Source organism: Ranitomeya variabilis, chromosome 5, assembly GCF_051348905.1.
Source record: "Ranitomeya variabilis isolate aRanVar5 chromosome 5, aRanVar5.hap1, whole genome shotgun sequence".
Classification (NCBI taxonomy): domain Eukaryota; kingdom Metazoa; phylum Chordata; class Amphibia; order Anura; family Dendrobatidae; genus Ranitomeya; species Ranitomeya variabilis.
The window spans coordinates 125,464,864-125,487,418 of NC_135236.1; the positions used below are offsets into that span (position 1 = coordinate 125,464,864).

The 22,555-nt window shown below is 43.3% G+C and overlaps 1 protein-coding gene across 3 annotated transcripts in view; it reads left to right on the forward strand.

Moving 5' to 3' along the window:
• ITGA11 (integrin subunit alpha 11) overlaps positions 1-22,168 on the forward strand; it is a 246,562-nt gene extending 224,394 nt beyond the window's left edge. For all 3 annotated transcript variants that reach the window (XM_077263233.1, XM_077263235.1, XM_077263236.1), the window contains 9 exons: positions 1,237-1,313; positions 2,001-2,090; positions 7,784-7,874; positions 11,453-11,563; positions 11,652-11,738; positions 12,878-12,988; positions 13,165-13,260; positions 16,885-16,998; positions 18,570-22,168. In XM_077263233.1, the coding sequence (XP_077119348.1) occupies positions 1,237-1,313; positions 2,001-2,090; positions 7,784-7,874; positions 11,453-11,563; positions 11,652-11,738; positions 12,878-12,988; positions 13,165-13,260; positions 16,885-16,998; positions 18,570-18,629 (837 nt within the window). In that variant the 3' untranslated portion in view covers positions 18,630-22,168. The remainder of the gene's footprint in view (positions 1-1,236; positions 1,314-2,000; positions 2,091-7,783; positions 7,875-11,452; positions 11,564-11,651; positions 11,739-12,877; positions 12,989-13,164; positions 13,261-16,884; positions 16,999-18,569) is intronic.
• Positions 22,169-22,555: the final 387 nt, after the last annotated feature.

Below are 22,555 nucleotides of genomic sequence, written 5' to 3' on the forward strand. Positions count from 1 at the left end.
TTAATATAGTTACTCTTCTAGACTTGGAATGCGAGAAAAGTTTAGTTCTGGCTCTTCTTATACTGAAAATGATTCGTATAAGTAGACAAATGATGAGTATAAGGCCACATGCACAAGTATTTGGTGATTTTTTTACCTCAGTATGTGTAAGCCAAAACCAGGAGTGGGTGATAAATACAGAAATGGTGATGTGTTTCTATTATACTTTTCCTCTGACTGTTCCACTCCTGGTTTTGACGTATAAATACTGATGTATAATACTGACCAAATACTGAAAGTGTGAACGTGGCCTTGGAGAGAACAATATATAAAGTTTTTCTTCTGTGACTGTAATTTACTATCAACTCCAGTTTGACACTTCTGTAGAACCATTTTAACACTATGCGTGTGCGTGGGTTTGACATGGTTTCGAGAGGTCAAGGGAAATGGTCAGTTCATAGTCAGTCTTTTTATATATTCAGATTATGGGAGATACCTAAATCTGATAGACTGCTTATAGTAACTGGTTTTAACATAAGATCTTCCTTATAATGCACAATATTATACATACCGCCCCTCTTTTTTAGCCTTTTCAGTAGTTTGCATGCTATAACTTTGGCATAATCATATGTTCTCTGCATTAAATCCATTTAAAAAGATTATAAAAAGTCCAACAATATTTCTTGTTCGTGGGCCACATGTGAAAATGTCTCAAGAAATGCTTTTAAAAATAACTTTGCCCTCTCTTCTGCTTTGTATGGAGCAATACAATGAAACTTTTGCTCTGCAATCTTCTACATACATTGACTACATTAAAGGGCTTCATCTAAAGACTGATTTGTTCCAAAAAGCTTCAAAGGCTCATTCCCAGAATTCATAAGATAAGGCATAACTTACTGATTGCTGGGGGTCTGATTGGAACCCTCAGTCATCCTGAGAACAGGGTTTTGGATCCCAGGATCTGAACTCCACATTTCTACTGGAGTGAAGGTGTACATGTTTGACCTCCACTCCATTCAGTGGTTCCCGAGATCCAGAACCCCATTCTCGGGATTGCTGGGTGATCTAATACTCTGACCCAAGAGATCAGTTAGTTATCCTTTATCCCATGGATAGAGGGTAACTTGTGATTCTGGGTAACTCTTTAATGCTCAAGTGGGAAATACAACAAGGATCTTTCACTAGAAGTCCTAGTTCAGGAGGTGTACGGCATGTCAGGACGGCTGCCAATTTGTGCTACTTATCTCTTTCTAATAGGTGGTGTTCCGACTTGATTTTGAATTCAGTAAATATGTTTTTCTGCCATCTCTGCAAATACATCTTGTCACAGGCAGGTAAGTTATGTGTTGCATCTATACCCCAAAATGGCCTATATGTTCTGTAGATTGATGTCAAACATTGATGTTTAACTATCTTTTAATTAAAACTATCTTCTTTATTTTATGTAAAAAAAGAAAAAAAAAACATAAAATCATAGAAATGCTAAAGGAGAATAGACATTTCTCTCCAATTATGAATTACATTAGAAAGAATTAAGAACAAAATTTCCGTTAGTTTTCTATGCAAGGTATACATTATAGTAAACATACAGGGATAGACCGGCAGTTGAGAGGTTAAAGGGTGTATTGGAGTCAGAAAGGGTGCAACTTATTGAAAAAACAAACATAAAGCTGTTTGAAGAAAGCGAGAACCAGGCACCAGTGTGTGCATACTGTATATATCCTGTATGTGTATATGTAGGTATGTATGTAGGTTATTTAGGAGGAGCAGCTCCAGGAACCAGGTGAACCGTACTGTACTGGAGACATCATGGGTGGCCATCTGGCACTGGACTGGATTCTATGGATGGGGATAGAATGGAGTGTGGTGAAAATGAAAGATACGTCAAATTATAATATTAAGTTAGACCTCTAGAGTTTGTACTTGGCATATGTGATGTGAGTTCTGTAGTTATTTGTCACTTATTTTATATCTAGTGACGCTATTACATGATGATATTTCATTATGCTATGTCTTGACAGTGACAGTGAAGAACTGGAGGGTACAATTTCCGATAATGAAGTTTTACTGGACTTTAACCTGAAGTATGAATCCGATCTCCTGTTTACTAGGTATTTGTGCTGTTTGGTCATATATACTATATGCGTACTGTATATTGCAGTTCACAATTTTCAGATTTAAGTATTTCAAATAATGAGAAAATCATGTATTATTTCCTGTATACTTCACGAACACTTATTAATTTGTGTTGGCATATCATATAAAATCCTAATACAATATATATTTATGTTTGTGGGGGCTATAACATGAAAAAATGTGCAAGAGTTAACAGGGTATGAATGCTTTTTCAAAGCACTGGAAATATATATATATATATATATATATATATATATATATATATATATATAGAGCGCCCCCACACCGCCGCAGGGCCGAGGGGTACCCGGAGCCGGGCCTCTGGGATCTCAGTCCTGGGGTTGTCACGGTGGCTAGACCCGGTCCGTGGCCCTGTCTGTCAGTGGGGGACGTCCGTTGCAAATGGGTGCTGTTAACGGTGGTGTAGCGGTGCAGTTGTGGGGTGCAGGTCGCGGTAAATAACGAGGACACCAGGTTGCAGTCTCTTTACCTCTTTACTGGAGATCTCTCGGTCCTCAGTCCAGAATCCGGTCCACCAGGCTGCGCAAGTCCGGCCGGTCCAATGGCACTTCCAGAGTTCTCCTCACAGGTGGAAATCAGTGCCTTCCTTCTTAGCGCTTTGTGTTGTAGTCCTTCCCTGCTGTGCTTACGGAAAGTACCCCACAACTGTTGTGTCTGTTTCTTAAGTTCCCTCACAACTCGATTAACTGATCTTCTGCTAATCTTCCGTCCCTTCCTGATGTTACAGTAAGAACGGCACCCGTTTGTCAGGTAGGCCTGGAGTTCTTCCGGGACCCTAGAGACGCCCCTCTCCCGCAATTGCCCCCCAAGACTTCATAGGTGATATGTGGTAGACAGCCCGCCTGAGACTGACTGTCCTGCCGCTGTTTGGAGTATGGCTTAAAGCTGTATATTATTCCACTCCCTCGGCGTTCCGGCCACCGGTAATGCGCCTCAGCAAGGTGCTGCCTCTTTCAACAAAACCCCTGCTGGTATTCTCCTTCTGCTTGATTTCGTTTCTCACTCAGCACAATCTATCTCGCTTCAAATCCTTTCTTAGGGCACCGCCGCTATTCTGAGCAGGCACGGTCCCGTTACGTTCTTTCAATGCCAAGCCTCTGCCAGGATCCCACCCCTGGCAGAGACCCTACTGTCTCTTCCTCCACAACACCCTCTCTCACTAGGTGTTGCTTCGTTCGATCCAGTCAGCTTTCTCTACTAACTTCCTGCCTGACCCCCAGTTTACCCACTATGGTGGGGAGTGGCCTAATGAATAGCACCCTTAGCTCCCCCCGGAGGCCCAGCTGTGAAACATATTGGTGTCTGTGATACCTGATTGGAGGAACTCCTTCAGTGCCATCGAACGCACCATGGCTCCCCTTAGTGGCGGAGCCACAGTACTGCAACGACCAGGACTCTGGGGCGCTGCACTCCCCCCTGGTTAAACACAGTACTCCGGGACTGGGAAGAAAACAACAATACAGGTTAGCAAAAAGACATACAAATTTGTTGAGTGCAAAACAATAAGCATACTTGAACAGGCTTCCCTTTATGGGAGGTGAGGACACTTTAACGTTACAAAACATAATCAAATATCATAGCAACAGGCTACAATTAACTCTCATTACCCAACCGGGTATTCTACTAAGTGCAAATGCTGGAACAATAAATTAACATTGCCTTTAAGAAACATACACTCTTAGTTTATCAAAGGCCTTCCTATAATCACATTACAGGGCAAGATAACTTCACATTCTCCTACTTTGAACCTGCAGGACCGCCTGTCCCTATGGCACCAGACCTACTGCCTCTCCTTTCTTTTACAGGACCGCCCCGTTCAGCCAGGGCCTACTGCCTTTCTCTACTATACATAGTATAGACATAACATTCCTTTCAATTTGAGAGCATGGAGCACACTCTGCTTGGCTCCTATAAGGACTCACTCACTAACCCCTACGGGTCTACTTTCTGTCCTTAGTAACGAACTAACTTTCTATGGGGACGCAGGGTTTACCTTCTATCCTCACCTTCGTTATTACTTCTTTACTTTCAGTTAAACGGAACTCTACATCTACCCCTACGGGCTTTCTACATCTTTCTCTTCAAAGCATTATCTCGACATTACTGTTCTAAAACAGTATCACTTTCAAGTTCAATTCTAACCTCCCCTTTAAGAGGAGATCAAGTCTTTCTGAGGTAGCTCTTCTTCTCAGCCTACCAGTCCATGCAAAGGCTCCGGAATGGTATCTTCGCAAAATGTCTTTAAACAAAACCAGTAGGAAGCACCTTTAAGAAGGTGCAAACTATTTACAAGAAAGTTCAAATCATGCACAGTCCATGATTTCGCAGTTTGTGTAACTTTGTGCAAAACTTCAAGAAAACAACAATAGTGACCCCGGGTCAACAAAGGGGTCACCTTTTTTTTTTAAAGTTTACCCTGGACGGGTTTAGCAGCAACTTAAAGAACAAACAGTAACTATTTACATTTTAGAAGCAATAAAATCTTACTGGGGTTCTGCGGAAGGCGACCTCTTATCCGGCCTCACCAGGCCAACAGATCGCACCGGTGAGCCAGGACGCCGTTCCGGTCCCAGTAACGATAAAATCCCTCGCCGGGAGGTCCTCCTTGTCGGCAGGTGCACCCGTCCCTCCGGGGCACGGCGAGGCCGAGCTTCTCGCGATTCCTCGGGGCCGGGTCCTGCTGCCTTCCCTACGGGATTATCTCCTTCCGGTGCTCCCGCCGCAGCCTGGAGGGCGACGCATCGTTGGACACCTCGGGCGAACCAGCCCGTCTCTCCAGTGCCCCTTCTCCACCTCGTGTAGGTGACGGCGTCTCCCGGCTCCAGGTCACGATCGAACCTTCCGCTGCAAGGCTCCACCTCCTCCCGGTCCACGCGGATCTGCAGCGGCTCTCCAATTTCCTGGATCACCCCTCTTCCATACCGGGGGTTAAAGGCCACCACCACACCCCAGTGTGAGGACGGAATCTCCGGAACACTAATCAAATTAACTTGCTCCGCCTGGGGCCAGCTCCGCCACTCTGCCATAAGACGCCGTAAGTGCTCAGCATCCGGCATGATTTTCAGGCCCGGTGCGGGTAGCGTACCTTCCGCCGCGGCCGGGTAAGCAGCAACAGGAGACAACTTGATCTCGGTGGGCTGGCCCACCCGGGTGAGGGCACGGGCATCAGCCTTCAGGCGGCGGGCCAGCTGTCGGGCCTCGGCTGCAGCCACACATTCTTCGGACAGTGGCACAGGGGGTCGGCCCAACAGTGGCTCGGTGAGGGTCAGACCCCGCAGCGCTGGCGTTTCGGAGCCTGTCCCAGCTTGTGCGGCCTCGGACTGGGCCGGGTCAGCTCCGCGCTGTGCTCCTGGTGCCGCCATTTCTTGTTCTTTTCCCGCGTCTTCTTCCCGCGGTCTCTTCCGTGGGCGGCCCCGTCCCCATGGTCTCCACCCTCCGGCCAGGATCAGGAGGCGGACCTCAGCTGTTGACGGGCACGTCCTCAACACACAGAAATATTTAGACTGGGCGGCCATTGCTGTTCGCGCTCTCCAACTTGTCTACGCCCACTCCACGCCCCTCTTCTCTTCCTGCGCTCTCCTCAGCGCTGCAATGGCGGCGGATTTTGGCGGCAAATGGCACAACACACAGTCTTTTCAATAAAGTACGGTTCAAGTACAGTAAATCACAGTCTCTAGGCACACATGACCTGATTCTTCAGGCTTAAGTAGATCCTGTTCGTGACGCCAAGATTTGGAGCGCCCCCACACCGCCGCAGGGCCGAGGGGTACCCGGAGCCGGGCCTCTGGGATCTCAGTCCTGGGGTTGTCACGGTGGCTAGACCCGGTCCGTGGCCCTGTCTGTCAGTGGGGGACGTCCGTTGCAAATGGGTGCTGTTAACGGTGGTGTAGCGGTGCAGTTGTGGGGTGCAGGTCGCGGTAAATAACGAGGACACCAGGTTGCAGTCTCTTTACCTCTTTACTGGAGATCTCTCGGTCCTCAGTCCAGAATCCGGTCCACCAGGCTGCGCAAGTCCGGCCGGTCCAATGGCACTTCCAGAGTTCTCCTCACAGGTGGAAATCAGTGCCTTCCTTCTTAGCGCTTTGTGTTGTAGTCCTTCCCTGCTGTGCTTACGGAAAGTACCCCACAACTGTTGTGCCTGTTTCTTAAGTTCCCTCACAACTCGATTAACTGATCTTCTGCTAATCTTCCGTCCCTTCCTGATGTTACAGTAAGAACGGCACCCGTTTGTCAGGTAGGCCTGGAGTTCTTCCGGGACCCTAGAGACGCCCCTCTCCCGCAATTGCCCCCCAAGACTTCATAGGTGATATGTGGTAGACAGCCCGCCTGAGACTGACTGTCCTGCCGCTGTTTGGAGTATGGCTTAAAGCTGTATATTATTCCACTCCCTCGGCGTTCCGGCCACCGGTAATGTGCCTCAGCAAGGTGCTGCCTCTTTCAACAAAACCCCTGCTGGTATTCTCCTTCTGCTTGATTTCGTTTCTCACTCAGCACAATCTATCTCGCTTCAAATCCTTTCTTAGGGCACCGCCGCTATTCTGAGCAGGCACGGTCCCGTTACGTTCTTTCAATGCCAAGCCTCTGCCAGGATCCCACCCCTGGCAGAGACCCTACTGTCTCTTCCTCCACAACACCCTCTCTCACTAGGTGTTGCTTCGTTCGATCCAGTCAGCTTTCTCTACTAACTTCCTGCCTGACCCCCAGTTTACCCACTATGGTGGGGAGTGGCCTAATGAATAGCACCCTTAGCTCCCCCCGGAGGCCCAGCTGTGAAACATATTGGTGTCTGTGATACCTGATTGGAGGAACTCCTTCAGTGCCATCGAACGCACCATGGCTCCCCTTAGTGGCGGAGCCACAGTACTGCAACGACCAGGACTCTGGGGCGCTGCATATACATACATACCGTATATATTGGTAAGATGGGAGATAAATTTGTGATTCCAGCACACTGCAGTAAGCAGTGTAGCATCGTCAGTGCGGATTTTGCTATTAAAGCCAGTTGATGTAAGATGATAATGATAGAAGGGACTGAAATGTTACAGTGATTCTTTTCTCATTAGACAGGACAAGGCAACATTTTGGTGCCACTTGCCCCTTCCGCAGTCCTCCACTGTCACGATAGCCACTGTTTCACAAAGAGCCATAGATCATTGCTCCATATCATAAGTCACTGGATCTTGGAGCTTATTTCAATTCATTTCATTTCTTAAGAAGAGACTCAGAAATCCAGAAAACTTTGGGTGACCCCCAAATATACTTGGAGCATGCACTGTGCAGAAATGGTAGGCGCTTTTATCAGGAGCCAGAAGGAGCGCAGTCTGCGAGGTGTCTGGCTGTGCATGTCACACACTTATCATATTAAGTCACTTTTATTGCCCGGACACATATCAGGCCAGAAATGTGTGGGCGCTGCAGAGCTTCTTGTCTAGTCAGTTGATATAGACTCCCATTTGTTGAAATCTGCTGTGAGAGAATGAGCCTTTTACTATGACACGTGGTTATGATTAAAATCTAAGGAAGCCAAATGATGGGGACAATCCCGGATCTTTCTCTCGTTATCTCACTTTCCTAGCTCAGGTGCTTCCACAGAAGCTTGATGTTTGGTGGTCTTGACAAAGACCTGACAGCTTTCCTGTTATTGCAGATATTCCAGCCTGGACCAGTATGAGATCACCTCTCAGGGGTCATCGGACAGATACAATGCAATTGGACCTCCATTCAACTGGACCTTTAAGGCAAGTAACTGTAATAAAGAGATGAAGTCAGTTACTAAGATCAAACAACCAACCAACAACGACATTCATAGCAGTAGACTAAGGCCACATTCACAAGTTCAGTATTTGGTCAGTATTTTTCATCAGTATTTGTAGCCAAAACTTTTCCTCTCATTGTTCCTCTCCTGGTTTTGGCTTACAAATACTGAGGTAAAAAACTGAACATGTGCACGTGGCCTTACAGTGAAATAATAAAATTACGATGAAAGCCTGTGTGACTGGTAATCTAGGACCATTCTGTACATTTCTTAGAGCCTTAAAGGGAGCCTGCAAATGGCATCTGATCAGTAGGCAGGATGTTGTAGAGCAGGGGTCTCAAACTCGGCTGATATATGTTGCCAGATGAGTGAGGTTCTTATTTACTGCAAAGGAACTGTATGGCTAATTATATATTTAGAGGAAATATGTAAATATTTTCTTTATTTAGTGTAGCACCAATATACAGTGTGAAGCATTATTATTTGGACCCAGTGAGTGACAGTATTATATTTAGAAGTGGAGAACACCTCAGGTAAGAACAGTCAGAGGAGACATCCAACAGAATGGGAAATCAGTTTGAAGCAGTTGTCCCACCAACTGTGTAATGGCCATGTCTGCCTGTTTTTAAACATGTTTTACCTCACAGAAAGCAGCAGCTGCGATCCGGTGCTGTCCTGTCTGTTTCCTCTCTTTTGCTTCCTCCCCTGCCCAGGAGATGTGGTATGATCAGACCATGTTCCTGCATGGTCAGACATTGCCATTACACAGCCATTACGCAGTACACAGCAGGGGCACATTTATAAGATTATCTCAGCACAGGAAATTATTTAGACGTGAGAGTCCTCAGTGGCTGATACCTTTTAATGGCTAACTGAAAAGATGGTAACAAATTGCAAGCTTTTTCTGATTGGGGTCTGGTTCTGTGTTATGATGCCCCTTAAGACTGAAGTGCAAATTCCTTAATTGATGTAAAAAGACATAAATCCATGCAACACATTCATTCCTGCACTAAGTGTGTCAAAGGTCGTCATAAGTTTATATTCCCAGATTCTCCTGTCTCTCTGAGATTTGAAGTTACCTTTCAATACAAGTAATTTCAGGTCCATGGTGCTATGATCAGGCATACAAAAATGTTTGGCCACAGGTAGATCCATTCTTTTTTCTCTTATTGTGTGGCAGTGAGAATTTATCCTTGTTCTCAGTTTTTGCCCTGTCTCCCTAACATACAGACCCCCAGGTGGACATTTGGTACATATAATTAGGTACACCACTTTAGATGTGATGCAGCTGAAAGTACCTGGGATCTTGTAGTCCTGATGTGAATTGGGGATCTTTATCTTGTCCGTGGTCATTATTAATGATGTGCGAATATACTCGTTACTCGAGATTTCTCGAGCATGCTTGGGGTCCTCCGAGTATTTTTTAGTGCTCGGAGTTTTAGTTTTTCTTGCCGCAGCTGAATGATTTACATCTGATAGCCAGCATAAGTACATGTGGGGGTTGCCTGGTTGCTAGGGAATCCCCAAATCCCTGTTCATGTACTATCAATGTAGCGGTAGTAGGTCAGAGGCCTGATGGGACAAGAGGACAAAAGGTCACTTTCAAGCTTGGCCATAAAAAGATTTGCATACAGTGGAGCCATTCTACTTCCCATTGCTGTGACAGTCTCCTGTAGATATATCTTGTAGTCAAATTCAAAGTAATTGTGGGTGAGGATGAATTTTATAAGTTTCCCCACAGAATCATCATCAGTCCCTGTGTTTTCCATGAAGAATTTGCAGACATTTAATCCATCCTGGTGTGGGATATTAGAGTACAAAGATTCCACATCCATGGTGGCCAGGATGGTTCCTTCTGGTAGAGGACCTATTGCTGCTAGTTTATTCAATAGGTCAGTTGTGTCCTGAATGAAGCTGGGTGTGTCCTTTACCAGGGGTTTAAGAACACCCTCTACCCATCCAGATACCTGCTCAGTAAGGGTGCCCACACATGAAATAATTGGTCTTCCTGGATTTCCAGACTTGTGGATTTTGGGAAGCATGTAGAATGTCCCTGTTCTTGGACTTTTTAGTATCAGGTCATCGGCTCTTATGGATTCATCGGGTAGACAAGATACCAACTTGTTTAGTTCCTTGTAATAGTCCTGTGTAGGATCCAACTTCAATTTTTTGTAGTAGCGTGTGTCCATAAGTTGTCTGTTTGCTTTCTTTATATCATCTGATGTGTTCATCATGACTATTGCACCACCCTTGTCAGCAGGTTTAATGACGATTTCTTTGTTGGTTTTCAGAGACTGTATGGCCTTTCTCTCCTGGGCACTGATGTTGGATGCTTGTCTCCTGTTAGTATCTATGATGGTGGATTTTATCACATGTCTGAAGGAGTCTATATATTTATCCAAATGGGGGTTGAAGGTGTCCAGTCTGACCTCTTCTTGGATGTTAGAATCCCTTTTCCTTCAGTCGGATGTTTTCTGAATCTTCTGTATCACTGAAATATTCCCTCAGGCGCTGTCTCCTGAAAAAATGTTCCATATCACTGCAGAGTTCAGTTTTATCCAGGGCCTTAGTAGGACAAAATGAGAGTCCTCTGGAAAGCACGGCCAGCTCCACTTTGTTGGGTTTTTAATCTGAGAGATTAATGACACAGTTAGATGCTTTTGTGCCTGGAATGGAGTGGTTGTCCAAGTTGTCAGGTTTTGGCTTTGTTTTGTATCTGTTTGCATAGAGTCCTGAATTGAGGCACAATCTGTGTAGTTTCTTTTCCTTGTTATGAATCAGAAAGGTCCATAGTTTGTTGTAGTATTATTGTAATTTTTGCTCTGTGTTTTCTGTAAGTGTTTTCCTCAGAGTTTCAAATTGTCCTTCGACTTTACTCTTTATGCTGTAGCAGACATTCAGAAGGTGATTCCTTAGTCTCTCAGAAGTCCTGTGACACAGGTTTTGTAGGTATGAAGAATTGGGTTTGTAATCCAGAGTCCTTTGGGAATTAGATTCTCCTTGTTGCATTTAGATAAGAAAAAACTGTCGCTGTCCGTTTGTGCACGTTTCTTCAGAAGTGGTTTTAGTTCCATAAAGATTCGGCACATTCTGGTATCCTCCATTTTGATACAGGAAATATATATATCTTTGTACCGTGTTAGCCAGTAGATAGAATAATATTTGGAATTGAGAGTCCTCAGTGGTTGATACCTTTTAATGGCTAACTGAAAAGATGGTAACAAATTGCAAGCTAGAGTAGTCTTGAAAGCTTGCAATTTGTTACCATCTTTTCAGTTAGCCATTAAAAGGTATCGACCACTGAGGACTCCCAGTTCCAAATATTAATTGATGTAAAAAGACAGCACAGGAGCACTTTTAACACATACAGTTGTGGAAATTATTACTATTCCAAGATCTATTGATTAAAATGTACTTTGTTCATGGGACAATCCCTTTAAGTTCCAGTCTAGGGGGCACAGGTCTGGAAATTTTTGAGTAAATTACTGTTACAATACTGCTATGACAAGAAGCTATTCTGTAAATGGCTAAAATTGTAAACTTGAGTGCTCTGCATTGTAGATCCAAAATTTGGGCTTCTTTCCGGACGACGTCACCATTAAGATCACCATCCCAGTTGCTACTCGTGGTGGAAACCGTTTGCTTCTTTTACAAGAGCTAGTCAATGACCAGGTACAGCAGAGCTTCTAAATATGAGAAGATTCCTGAGACATCAGATCTAAATGTCTGCACATTATTAACCCTATGTTTTCTGATGCAGGGGGATGAAAGGTGCACTGTCTGGGGTAACAGTACAGATTACAGAAGGAAGCCTTCTGAAGAGGACCTTACTCATGTGCCACAGCTGGTAATGTCTCCACCCTTTACACTATGTTCACAATTCTTATTCTCTTTCAGCTTATACAATAATGTACAATAACAAATTATATTGTAGTACCGTGTTAGCCAGAAAAATCGATGTGAATACTTTTCTGCCCAATGATGATATCATTGTCATCATTGAGCCGAAAAGTATTCACATTGAGCTTATACAATAGAAAAGCTCCTGACAGTGAACGTATCCATAGCCCCATAGTCACCTGACAGAGGTCAAATGGAAGGTCATTTTGCCCTCTATGGAGCAGGAACATAGTGGCATACCTGATATTATGGGTGGGTCTCCAAAAAATTATAATGTGCTGTATACCTTTTTTAACCCTTTAATGCTCATTGAGAGTAAGTTCCACTTCAGGACATAAGTTTATATATCCCAGGTTTATGTGTCCCAGGGATGTCACAGGCAGAGGAGTCGTGGCCGTACGATCCACAGCTGCTCCTGGCTATAATATGCTGCTGAAAATCCACTGCAGCTGCTGGGACTGGAGCGGGCACCGATCCCAGCAGTTTAGCCCCTCAAATGCCACATTCAGTAGTGACTGTGGCACCTATAGAGTTTCCCCTCCAGCCCGCCACAGTGCAATCACAGGGTCCTGATTGGTGGATATGGCAACCGGAGGCCTAAAAAAGGCCTCTGGGCCTGCCAAGTTCAAAAGCCCATTGGATCCTGTCAGAGGCGAGATTGAATAGTCTACCAGTCAGTATAAGGGTAGGTGCACACAGTCATTTCTCTCCAAGCGAGAAAAACGGTCCGAATGTCCTAGCCACATAACATAGCATGTTGTTTTGTGAATCCCATTTTCTTTGGGTTTTATATGTGGATACACTGCGTTACTGACCATATAGTGTGTCCCGGACAAATACTGAACTTACTGCTATATTAGGACACAGGGCTCCATACAAAAAGCCATTGAAGTCTATGGGGTCTATTTTACCACATTAGAAACACAAGAGAAACACATATTTTTTTTGTTCCTATTCTATATTGCACAAAACCCTGTCATGCTCCCCTGGATGACGTTTAGGGCTGGGTGGATGCATTCTGCGCATGCTGTCTGCCTTTTCATTAGCCATTAGCAAATATAAGGGGTCAGTTTGTGTCTTTTTCAGAATCACACTAACTCGGATGTGGTGTCCATTGAGTGCACTATGGGTCTCGCTTCCAATCAGGAGGGAACGCTCACTCTTCACGGATATCTGTGGAGAAGATCTTTCAAAGTGGTAAGAACCGGAAGCTGGTAAGACTGAGCTGGATAGAGATTATATATATATATATATATATATATATATATATATATATATATATATATATATATATATATATATATATATATATAATCATAGGGGAAATAAATGGAGAGTGACTTTTCTGAATGTTAATAACATTTCTTTTACAGATGAATTTCCGCTCTGTCAGTCTGGTTAGTTTTGCTGTCTTGCACCGAAAGTTCCACAGTCCTTTTATCTTTCGAGAGGAGGAGCCCAGCCGCCAGGTGATTATTCTCATTATATATTGCTGGCATAGGTCCTAGGATATTACTTACGGGGTTTTCACAAGTTTATGTTATGATTTCACTAAGTAACTTATGGTGTGGGTTAGGTATTGTTCACACTAGTGTTTTGAATGCTTCTTTGATAGCTATGCTTTACATATTAGAGAATATGACAGAATCCAGTGAACATATTTCATTAACATGTGATTTTTTTGTGTTTGGGCACTTTCTTTCCAAATAAAGCTAATTACTATTCTATAGTTTCTTGTGTAGAGCTGGTATAAAGGCATACAGAGCCACTGTGGCTCTCTATAGTCATGGACAAAAATTTTGAGAATGAGACAAATATTAATTTTTCCAAAGTCTACTGCTTCATTTTTTCTAATGGCAATTTGCATATACTCCTGAATGTCAGAGTGATCAGCTTAACAGCAATTACTGTACTTGCAAAGTCAATATTTGCCCAGAAAATGAACTTTAACCCCCAAAACACATTTCAACATCATTGCAGTCCTGCCTTAACAGGAGCAGCTAACATCGTTTTAGTGATTGATCCATTAACACAGGTGTGGGTGTTGATGAGGACAGGGCTGGCGATCAATCAGTCATGATTAAGTAAGAATGACATCACTGGACACTTTAAAAGGAGGCTGGTGCTTGGTTGCATTGTTTCTCTTCAGTTAACCATGGTTATCTCTAAAGAAACACGTGCAGCCATCATTGCACTGCACAAAAGTGGCCTAACAGGGAAGAGTATCGCAGCTACAAAGATTGCACCTCAGTCAGCAATCTATCGCATCATCAAGAACTTCAAGGAGAGAGCTTCCATTGTTGTCAAAAAGGCTCCAGGGCGCCCAAGAAAGACCAGCAAGCGCCAGGACCGTATCTTATAACTGTTTCAGCTGCGGGATCGGACTACCAGCAGTGCCGAGCTTGCTCAGGAATGGCAGCAGGCTGGTGTGAGTGCTTCTGCACACACTGTGAGGCCTGGTTTCAAGGAGGGCAGCAAAGAAGCCACTTCTCTCCAGAAAAAAACATCAGGGACCGACTGATATTCTGCAAAAGGTACAGGGAGTGGACTGCTGAGGACTGGGGCAAAGTCATTTTCTCTGATGAATCCCCTTTTCGATTGTTTGGGACATCTGGAAAACAGCTTATTCGGAGAAGAAGAGGTGAGCGCTACCACCAGTCTTGTCTCATGCCAACTGTAAAGCATCCTGAAACCATTCATGTGTGGGGTTGCTTCTCAGCCAAGGGAATCGGCTCACTCACAGTCTTGCCTAAAAACTCAGCCATGAATAAAGAATGGTACCAGAATGTCCTCCAAGAGCAACTTCTCCCAACCGTCCAAGAGCAGTTTGGCACCCAACAATGCCTTTTCCAGCATGATGGAGCACCTTGCCATAAAGCAAAGGTGATAACTAAATGGCTCATGGAACAAAACATAGAGATTTTGGGTCCATGGCCTGGAAACTTCCTAGATCTTAATCCCATTGAGAACTTGTGGTCAATCATCAAGAGACGGGTGGACAAACAAAAACCAACAAATTCAGGCAAAATGCAAGCATTGATTATGCAAGAATGGACTGCTATCAGTCAGGATTTGGTCCAGAAGTTGATTGAGAGCATGCCAGGGAGAATTGCAGAGGTCTTGAAGAAGAAGGGTCAACACTGCAAATATTGACTTGCTGCATTAACTCATTCTAACTGTCAATATAACCTATTGGTACTCATAATATGATTGCAATTATATTTCTGTATGTGATATAAACATCAGGCAAACACTAATAAAAACCAGAGGGCAGCAGATCATGTGAAAATATAATTTTGGTGTCATTCTCAAAACTTTTGTCCATGACTGTACAATAGAACAGTAGACACATTGACTGCAGTATGGTGCCTCTATAGGGCAACATATTATGGCTTATGTATTACATGACAGAGGGATATGGTGGTACAGCGGGTACAGGTACAGCATCCGTGGCTCTTCTCTTGATTAGCTGGCCTGGCACACTGTTGTTGTGTGACTCACACAAAACATTACGTCGGGCCAACTAATCAAGAGAAGAGCCATCCGTGTAGGCCGGCAGGTCATAGGTGGCTCTCAGGGATCCCATCCGGCAGCCACAGTGTACTGACCTGGTCGCCGAACCAGGCTCCTGCAAATCAATTAGCTAATCCCTAACATAAGATGACGGGAGCTCTGCTGTGGTCATTAGTGAGTAAACCCTACATCAATACCTTTTGTACACCAAGAGAAAATGTCTCACAAAAAAATCATACCCGTCATTGCCGTTCTCTCCATTGAATGACCCTTTAATACCCAGCTTTACCGCAGTGAACAATGTATGAAAGTTGTCTACAAAACCTGGTGTGACTCTGTACTTTGGTTGACAAGGGTTTGTGAAAGTGTTCAGCAGTAAAATATGAAAGTGTAAAAAAAAACAGGGTCCCTTTGACTGTTTAATTTAATTAAAAAAAATTAATTTATTTCATTTTTGAATCAGTAGAGTATGTCTGAATATTTAATGTATTTAGGTCAGTCACGCTGCTCGATTGTAGGAACATCCATATTCCATATATCATTGTATGGAGAAATCTGACTTTAGCATATAGTATGAAAAACGCCATAGAAGACGGAATTACTACAAAAAACACAGGCTCTTACTGCCCCCTACTGGAGAGTACATCCATTTACCTTCTGCTTTTTACTTAGTGCTGTCTTAATTGTGTTTAGAAATGTCCTTCTAAGGCTAAGTTCACATTTGCGTTGTTGGGCGTTGCGTCGGCGATGCATCGGCGACGCAACGCACAACGCATGCAAAACGCATTGTTTTGTGACGCATGCGTCCTTTTTTGGCATGTTTTTTGACGCACAAAAAATGCAACTTGCTGCGTCCTCTGCGCCCTGACGCTTGCGCCAAAAAAACGCATGCATCACAAAACGCAACACAACGCATGACCATGCGCCCCCCATGTTAAATATAGGGGCGCATGACGCATGCGTCGCCGCGGCTGCGCCCGACGCAACGCAAATGTGAACGTAGCCTTAGGCTGGTTTCACATTTGCGTTTTTTGCCGCTACGTTTTTGCGCAAAAAAATGCATGCGTTTTTTTCCTATATTTAACATTAAAAACGCATGTGTTTTTTTGTATGTGTTTTGCTGCATTTTATGACGCATGCGTCGTTTCTATGCTTGCATTTTGTTGCAGAAATGCAACATGTAGTAATTTCTAGAGGCGTTTTTTTTGCGGCAAAAAAATGTATTGCTGCCTATGTAAACGCATGCGTTTTTAAGCACATGCATTTGGTTGCGTTTTTAAACGCATGCGTTTCCATAGAAAAAAACAAGAATACACAATGATAAGCCAGCCCCCACCATCAAGGTGATAAAGGGATCCAAACCCTAACCCTACCCCTAGGGATCATAACCCTAACCCTACCCCTAACCCTACCCCTAACCCTAGGGATCCTAACCCTACCCCTACCCCTAACCATAGGGATACTAACCCTACCCCTAACCCTAGGGATCCTAACCTGCGTTTTTAAACGCAAATGTGAAACTAGCCTTATGTAACATTACTTGCACTGACCTGAAAATACGTAATTGATTTCTTTTTTAGATCACCTTTGAAATTTCCAAGCAGGAAGAATGGGAGGTTCCAATATGGATCATAATCATCAGTACAATAGGTGGGCTCCTGCTACTGGCGCTCCTAGTCCTGGCTCTGTGGAAGGTAAGCCGCTGTCATGCTGAAGCCAGTCTGCTATCCTATATGAAGTTATAGGTTTTACCTTTAATTCATGGTCACATCTTTGTATTACAAACTCTATAAGAATATAAAAATGCCATTTATACATTTCGACTATTTTATTTTTGCATATTTCCCATTAGGGATGGGGGCAGTGTTCTGGATCACTGCGTTGAGAAACATGTGATGGTGTCTCCGCAGTGTTGGATGTTTTGATCTCCCCGAGGTCATTCATCCTTATGTTTATAGGAAGCAAATGATGGCTTGATTAAAGCAATGTCAAATAAATAAGGTTCATAACATTACCTCAACAATCAGTCCAGGGATCCACCATACCCAACGCGCGTTTCGCGCTGGAATACCTCGTGCAGGGGTTAATATAGTTTAGTAGTGTTTCTATATATACCTGTGGCCACAGTGTATGTGAGCTGCTTATTAGTTTAATACTGTAGCAGTGCTGACCTTATCATTTACTTTTTGTATTGTGCACTGGGGATTTGGCCACCTCCTGGGCCATTCACCCTATTTACCATCTTTCCCAGACTGTTTTTTTTAATTGTGGTAAAGCTATTCCCTGTTCTGTTCATCCCCAGTTCCTTTCAGGCACAGACACATGGGGTGGTGAATCTGTAGAATTTAGGGTCCCACCTTATAACTGGTGAATGAGTTAAAACGTTTTGATCAAAACTGTAAACTGTGTACCTCAAGGTTTTTTTTATGTGTATTGCAATATTATAATTCATGGATTAATTAACTGAGGAGTGCTATTGTATAGTGTCTGTATACATAATTATATATACATTCAGATGCATACAGTTCTCCCACCCTCCTCAACACTAGTGGGTCCTTTATTTGGTTTTAAAGCGTAAGATGGACATATGTATACATACAATGGCTTCCTTCTGTAGAAAAATATGTTTTAGACAAGTTTATCTTTAGCAGGGCAGACAAGGTTGTGTTTGATCAGTGTCACCATAGTGTGATCCGATTTTCTCGGATGAGAAGCAGATGGAGAAAAAATTTCTCCTCCATTCTATCAAAGCGCGAAAGCGTACTGTACTCAGATGTCATCCAAGCGCAGTCCGATGTTTCCCACGCACTCATTGACTTGCATGGCTGAGTGCAATCCGAATATCGGATCACCCCTTGCACGCAGTGACTTTTTCCTTGGACAGTCTCTGTCCAAGGAAAATATCTAACATGTTCACAGTCCCATAGGCTAACACTGGGCTGAGTGCGATCTGCTGTTTTGGCAAATCACACTCTGACTGAAAATACACTTGTCAGCGCCTGCCCTAATACAGTATAGGCAAAATAGGTTGGGGTTAATGTACAGGTGCATATGGGACCTGCAGATTCACTGGCAGCATCGAGTGCACATAGTCCTGCCGCAAACACTAAAAACCTTGGATACGTAATTGTCCATCACCATTTGGCAGAAAGGTGTCGATAAAGCTTTGGTTAAGTGATAGAACTCCAACGCCGACAGTCTCTGAGACTATACAACATTAGCATTTATCTTTTGGTCACCCATAACTTGCTTTTTTCTAATGCAGTTGGGATTCTTTAAACGGAGCCACCATGAGAAGGAGGAAGAAGATAACGTTTTGGAATGAAAATGCAACATCAGAATAAGACTCTTGGCCCGCAACCTGTGCCACTACATATATGTACCAACCCAAGGGGCCCAGGGGGAGAAGATGGCTGCAACTCCGAGAGCGGAAAACAAATGGACAGATGCAATAATCTCAGAAAGGCCGACTTGCACAGGGCTGAAGACGAGATGGTGACTTGAACATTCCCACCAGATGCTGCCTCGGGGAGTAGGGCGACCGGCTCCTGCTTCCTCTTTGGCCTCTATATTTATTTCTGTCTGACCTGACATTCAAGGAACTCACAACCAAAGACTGAACTTGCGTATTGTGACAGGTTCTGCTCAGGGATCAACCTATCAGTCACTACCAAAAGGTGGAGACCACTGCCTGTTTCCCTGGAAGTCACGGTCTATACCTGAAATTACTATCCTTATTACTCTCATTTTCTAGGGTTTTTGTTTTAGTTTCTGTTGAAAGACCACTGTAACATGGCCGGGGAGCAGGGGATGAGAAACCGCAGTAATTTGTCTGATGAAATGACGGAAAGTAGGATGAAAAAGAATGTTACGATAACAGTAGAGCCATAGTTTACAATCATGCACTGATCACGTTCTTTAGTAACTCGTAGAAAATAACTGTTTCATGCTTTAGTTGACGACAATGTTCACAAGCGCAAAACTGGACTACTTATATATTACAAAAATCGGAGCCATTTTATAACCATCAGGCTTCATGTTTATAACTAGAGCAGTCAGATATTGGAGCAGTTTCCCATAGAAATGTATCATATTCCAAATATCATCTTTCCAATGCAGGTTGGAAAATGAAAAGCAATATTTATATGGATGCAATAAGCAACAGATTCATAATTTCCATCAAAACGTCCTATTCTTAAAGGTGCGGCATCACGCACTCCTTGACATAATTCTGCCCATCCAAGGAGCGCCAGTGGCTGCAGTTTTGTTCCACAACCAAGAAGACATTGCCCACTGCAGGTAGCAGGAGTTTCGGCCACAAGACCAGCAGCAGTATGTGAGCGCACCATAAGGCTGACTTCACACAATGTTTTTTGAGTTTTTTTGGAGCAGATTCGATCCAAAATCCGCAACAACACTTCACAAACTCTTGGAAAACGTGTGTAACAACTTTGCTGTTCATTTGAGGAGTTTCTTGATCTCTTTTCACCCTAAAATGGTTTAAAAACTGCCTGATAGATCGAAAATGTGTATGTCACTTCTTTGAAGCTGATCCTGAAGGAAACCTCTTCAAACTAGCACTGTCCTATCAAAAGGGTGTTTCAGGACAAAACTATTCTAAGGATATGTGTACACTGCTTCTTTTTCAGGTGGATTGAGCCTGAAAAAAAACCACAACAAAAATGCCCCGTAAACTGAACAAAACAACGTTGCTGTGCATATGTTCTTCTTTATGTCACTTTTTTTTAAAACCGCTTCAGAATTCAGAAACCCTGAAGTGGTTAAAAGAAGTGACCTACTCATTCTTCGGCATGTTCTTAATGCAATACGCCACCAATCACCTCAGTCAATTTTCCTGAAGCGAATTTACCTGGCAAAACTCGACAGCTATGCCGGTGTCTAAATGACGCCATGTGAACATGCACTCAGGGTATGTGCTCATCGAGACTTTGTGATACATTTTTGGAGCTGAAACTGAGCAGAACCTCCATGTTTTTGAGGAATTTTCAGATTTTGAGGAGGATTTAGAGAATTTAGGCTCAAAGTCCACTCCAAAACTACCTAAAAATACTATACGCGGCTTCTTTTTCAGGCAGATTCAGCCTATTTTGCATAGTAATGTCAAAACGACATTGTTGTGCACGTTTCCATTCTTACGTCGTGTCTCTTAACTGCTTCAAGGTTCTGAAACCCTGAAGAGGTTAAAAGAAGTGATCTGTCCATTCTTCAGGCAGCTTCTGCTAGGAAGCCACCCACTCTCTATACTTGAAATTATAGAAAGGAAGACACTGGCAGTGGAGTCGCCACAAAAACTTCTGAACAGACGCCGGTGAAGTCGCTTCAAGAAAATTCTGGCATTTCCCTCAAGCGTCTTCACCTTATGAAAACCCGGTGGGTTCCCCACTGTCTACGAGATGCTATGTACATACCCTAAAACTCAACGCCGCTTCAGAAAAAGAAAATCCCCCACAAAACTTCTCAAAAAAAGCTTCCTGAAACATTTTTATGCTTGAAAAACTCGTCAATGTGATGTACAATAAAGATTATATTGTGGTACCGTGTTAGTAAAAAATAGAAAAAAACTATGTAAATACTTTTATGCCCCAAAAAGACAAGAATATTCTAGACGTGATACCTTTATTTACACTAACCGCCTCAAAAGCTGTGCTAGGCTGTGTGCAGACTGATTTTTTCTGAGCTCAAAATTGCTTCAGGAAACTTTCTTTGTGGAGTTTTTGGAGAAGTTATTCTGTTTTTTTTTTCTGCACTTTTTTTTGCAGTCTATTGACTTGACAGCACCAAGCATGGTCAGGATTTGCTTCAAAGAAGTGACATGCATTTTTCTTCCCACAAGACAATTTTTAAAAAGGCTTTAGAAAAAAAACTCTCAAAAAACTCCTAATATGGACAACATAGAAATAGATTTTTATCAAGGATTTGTAGCAAATTTGCTCAAAAAATCATATGAAAGTTCCATGTGAACATAGCCTAAGACGTTCTAATCTAGCAAATGTTTTATACCTTGTATCATAAAAGATTTTGTTAAATAATTGACAATAATTTTTGTTCACATTTTTGCATTTAAAAGTATTGCACAAAATTAGAAAAAAAAAGCCACTTTATACCAAATCAGCACTTTACCTACCAACAGGTTGAAGCTCTGCCTCATTTAATTCAATAAAGCAGGGCTACAAAATCAGGCACAACCTGTGCTCTGTGGTGGGGCGGGTTCTGGATGAAGGCGGCCATGGTTTCGAAATCTGTTCAAGCATTTCAAATGATTCATCTTAAAATTTCTTTGAGGTGTTGGTGATAAATCTATAATTTATTCAAAATGAGAAAAAAAGACAATTCTCAACACTTATTTTGAGTGCAGTATTTTTAGGTTAAGCTTGTAACCAGGCCCCATTTATATTAGGACCTGTCTAGGCCGACAAATGGGCTCAAGAGCATCCACTAATGGATCGTCACTACATACACTGAAGGTATAGGTATTCCATGAGCCACTGCATGGAACCTCCGTATGACACCATATTATGTAGATGTCTCCCCTAAAAACATTGCTCCATAATACAGTCTCCGGTGGGGCAAACCAGTTTTTTGGGGGGGATTTAATATTAAAGTGTAGGCACAATATGGAAATAAAGTTCTGTGGGTGTTGTATTATGACTCTGTCCAAGGAAAAGATGGAAATGGTCATAGGTGTATGAGGCTTTGGGCCGGTTTCATGTCTCCGACCTTCATGGTCTGAGTACTGATAGTAATGTCCAGACCAGCCGTGGGTCACCTGATCTGAATTCAGAGCCTCATGGGCAGGTATAAGGCTGCTGAGTTCCGATCAGGAGACCTATGGCCGGGATGGACATCATGTTAGACGTGTGAAAGCGGCCATAGAAAGCGGAAACACAGGTGCATTTACAATGAAAAATTATTGTAAATCAGGACGCTCGTTCACAATAATCATTCCTTCTAATCAGACTGCAAGATCAACTGATGAGAAAGCAAAATGCGAAACACTTGTTCATTGGGAGCAATGACCTTTTGGGGAACACAACAGACAAATAGTCTCGGCAGCACATCACCCTGTGTAAACAGGACCTGTGCTGCCGAGGACAATGGCAGCCTAAGTGCACGGAATAACCTACTACAGTTCACATTGTGAACAGGCTATTAAACATCCGCCGACCGCTAGATATTTATCAGCGATGGTTTAGTGTGTAACCAGACCTTCAGCCATGATGTAAGCTCTAC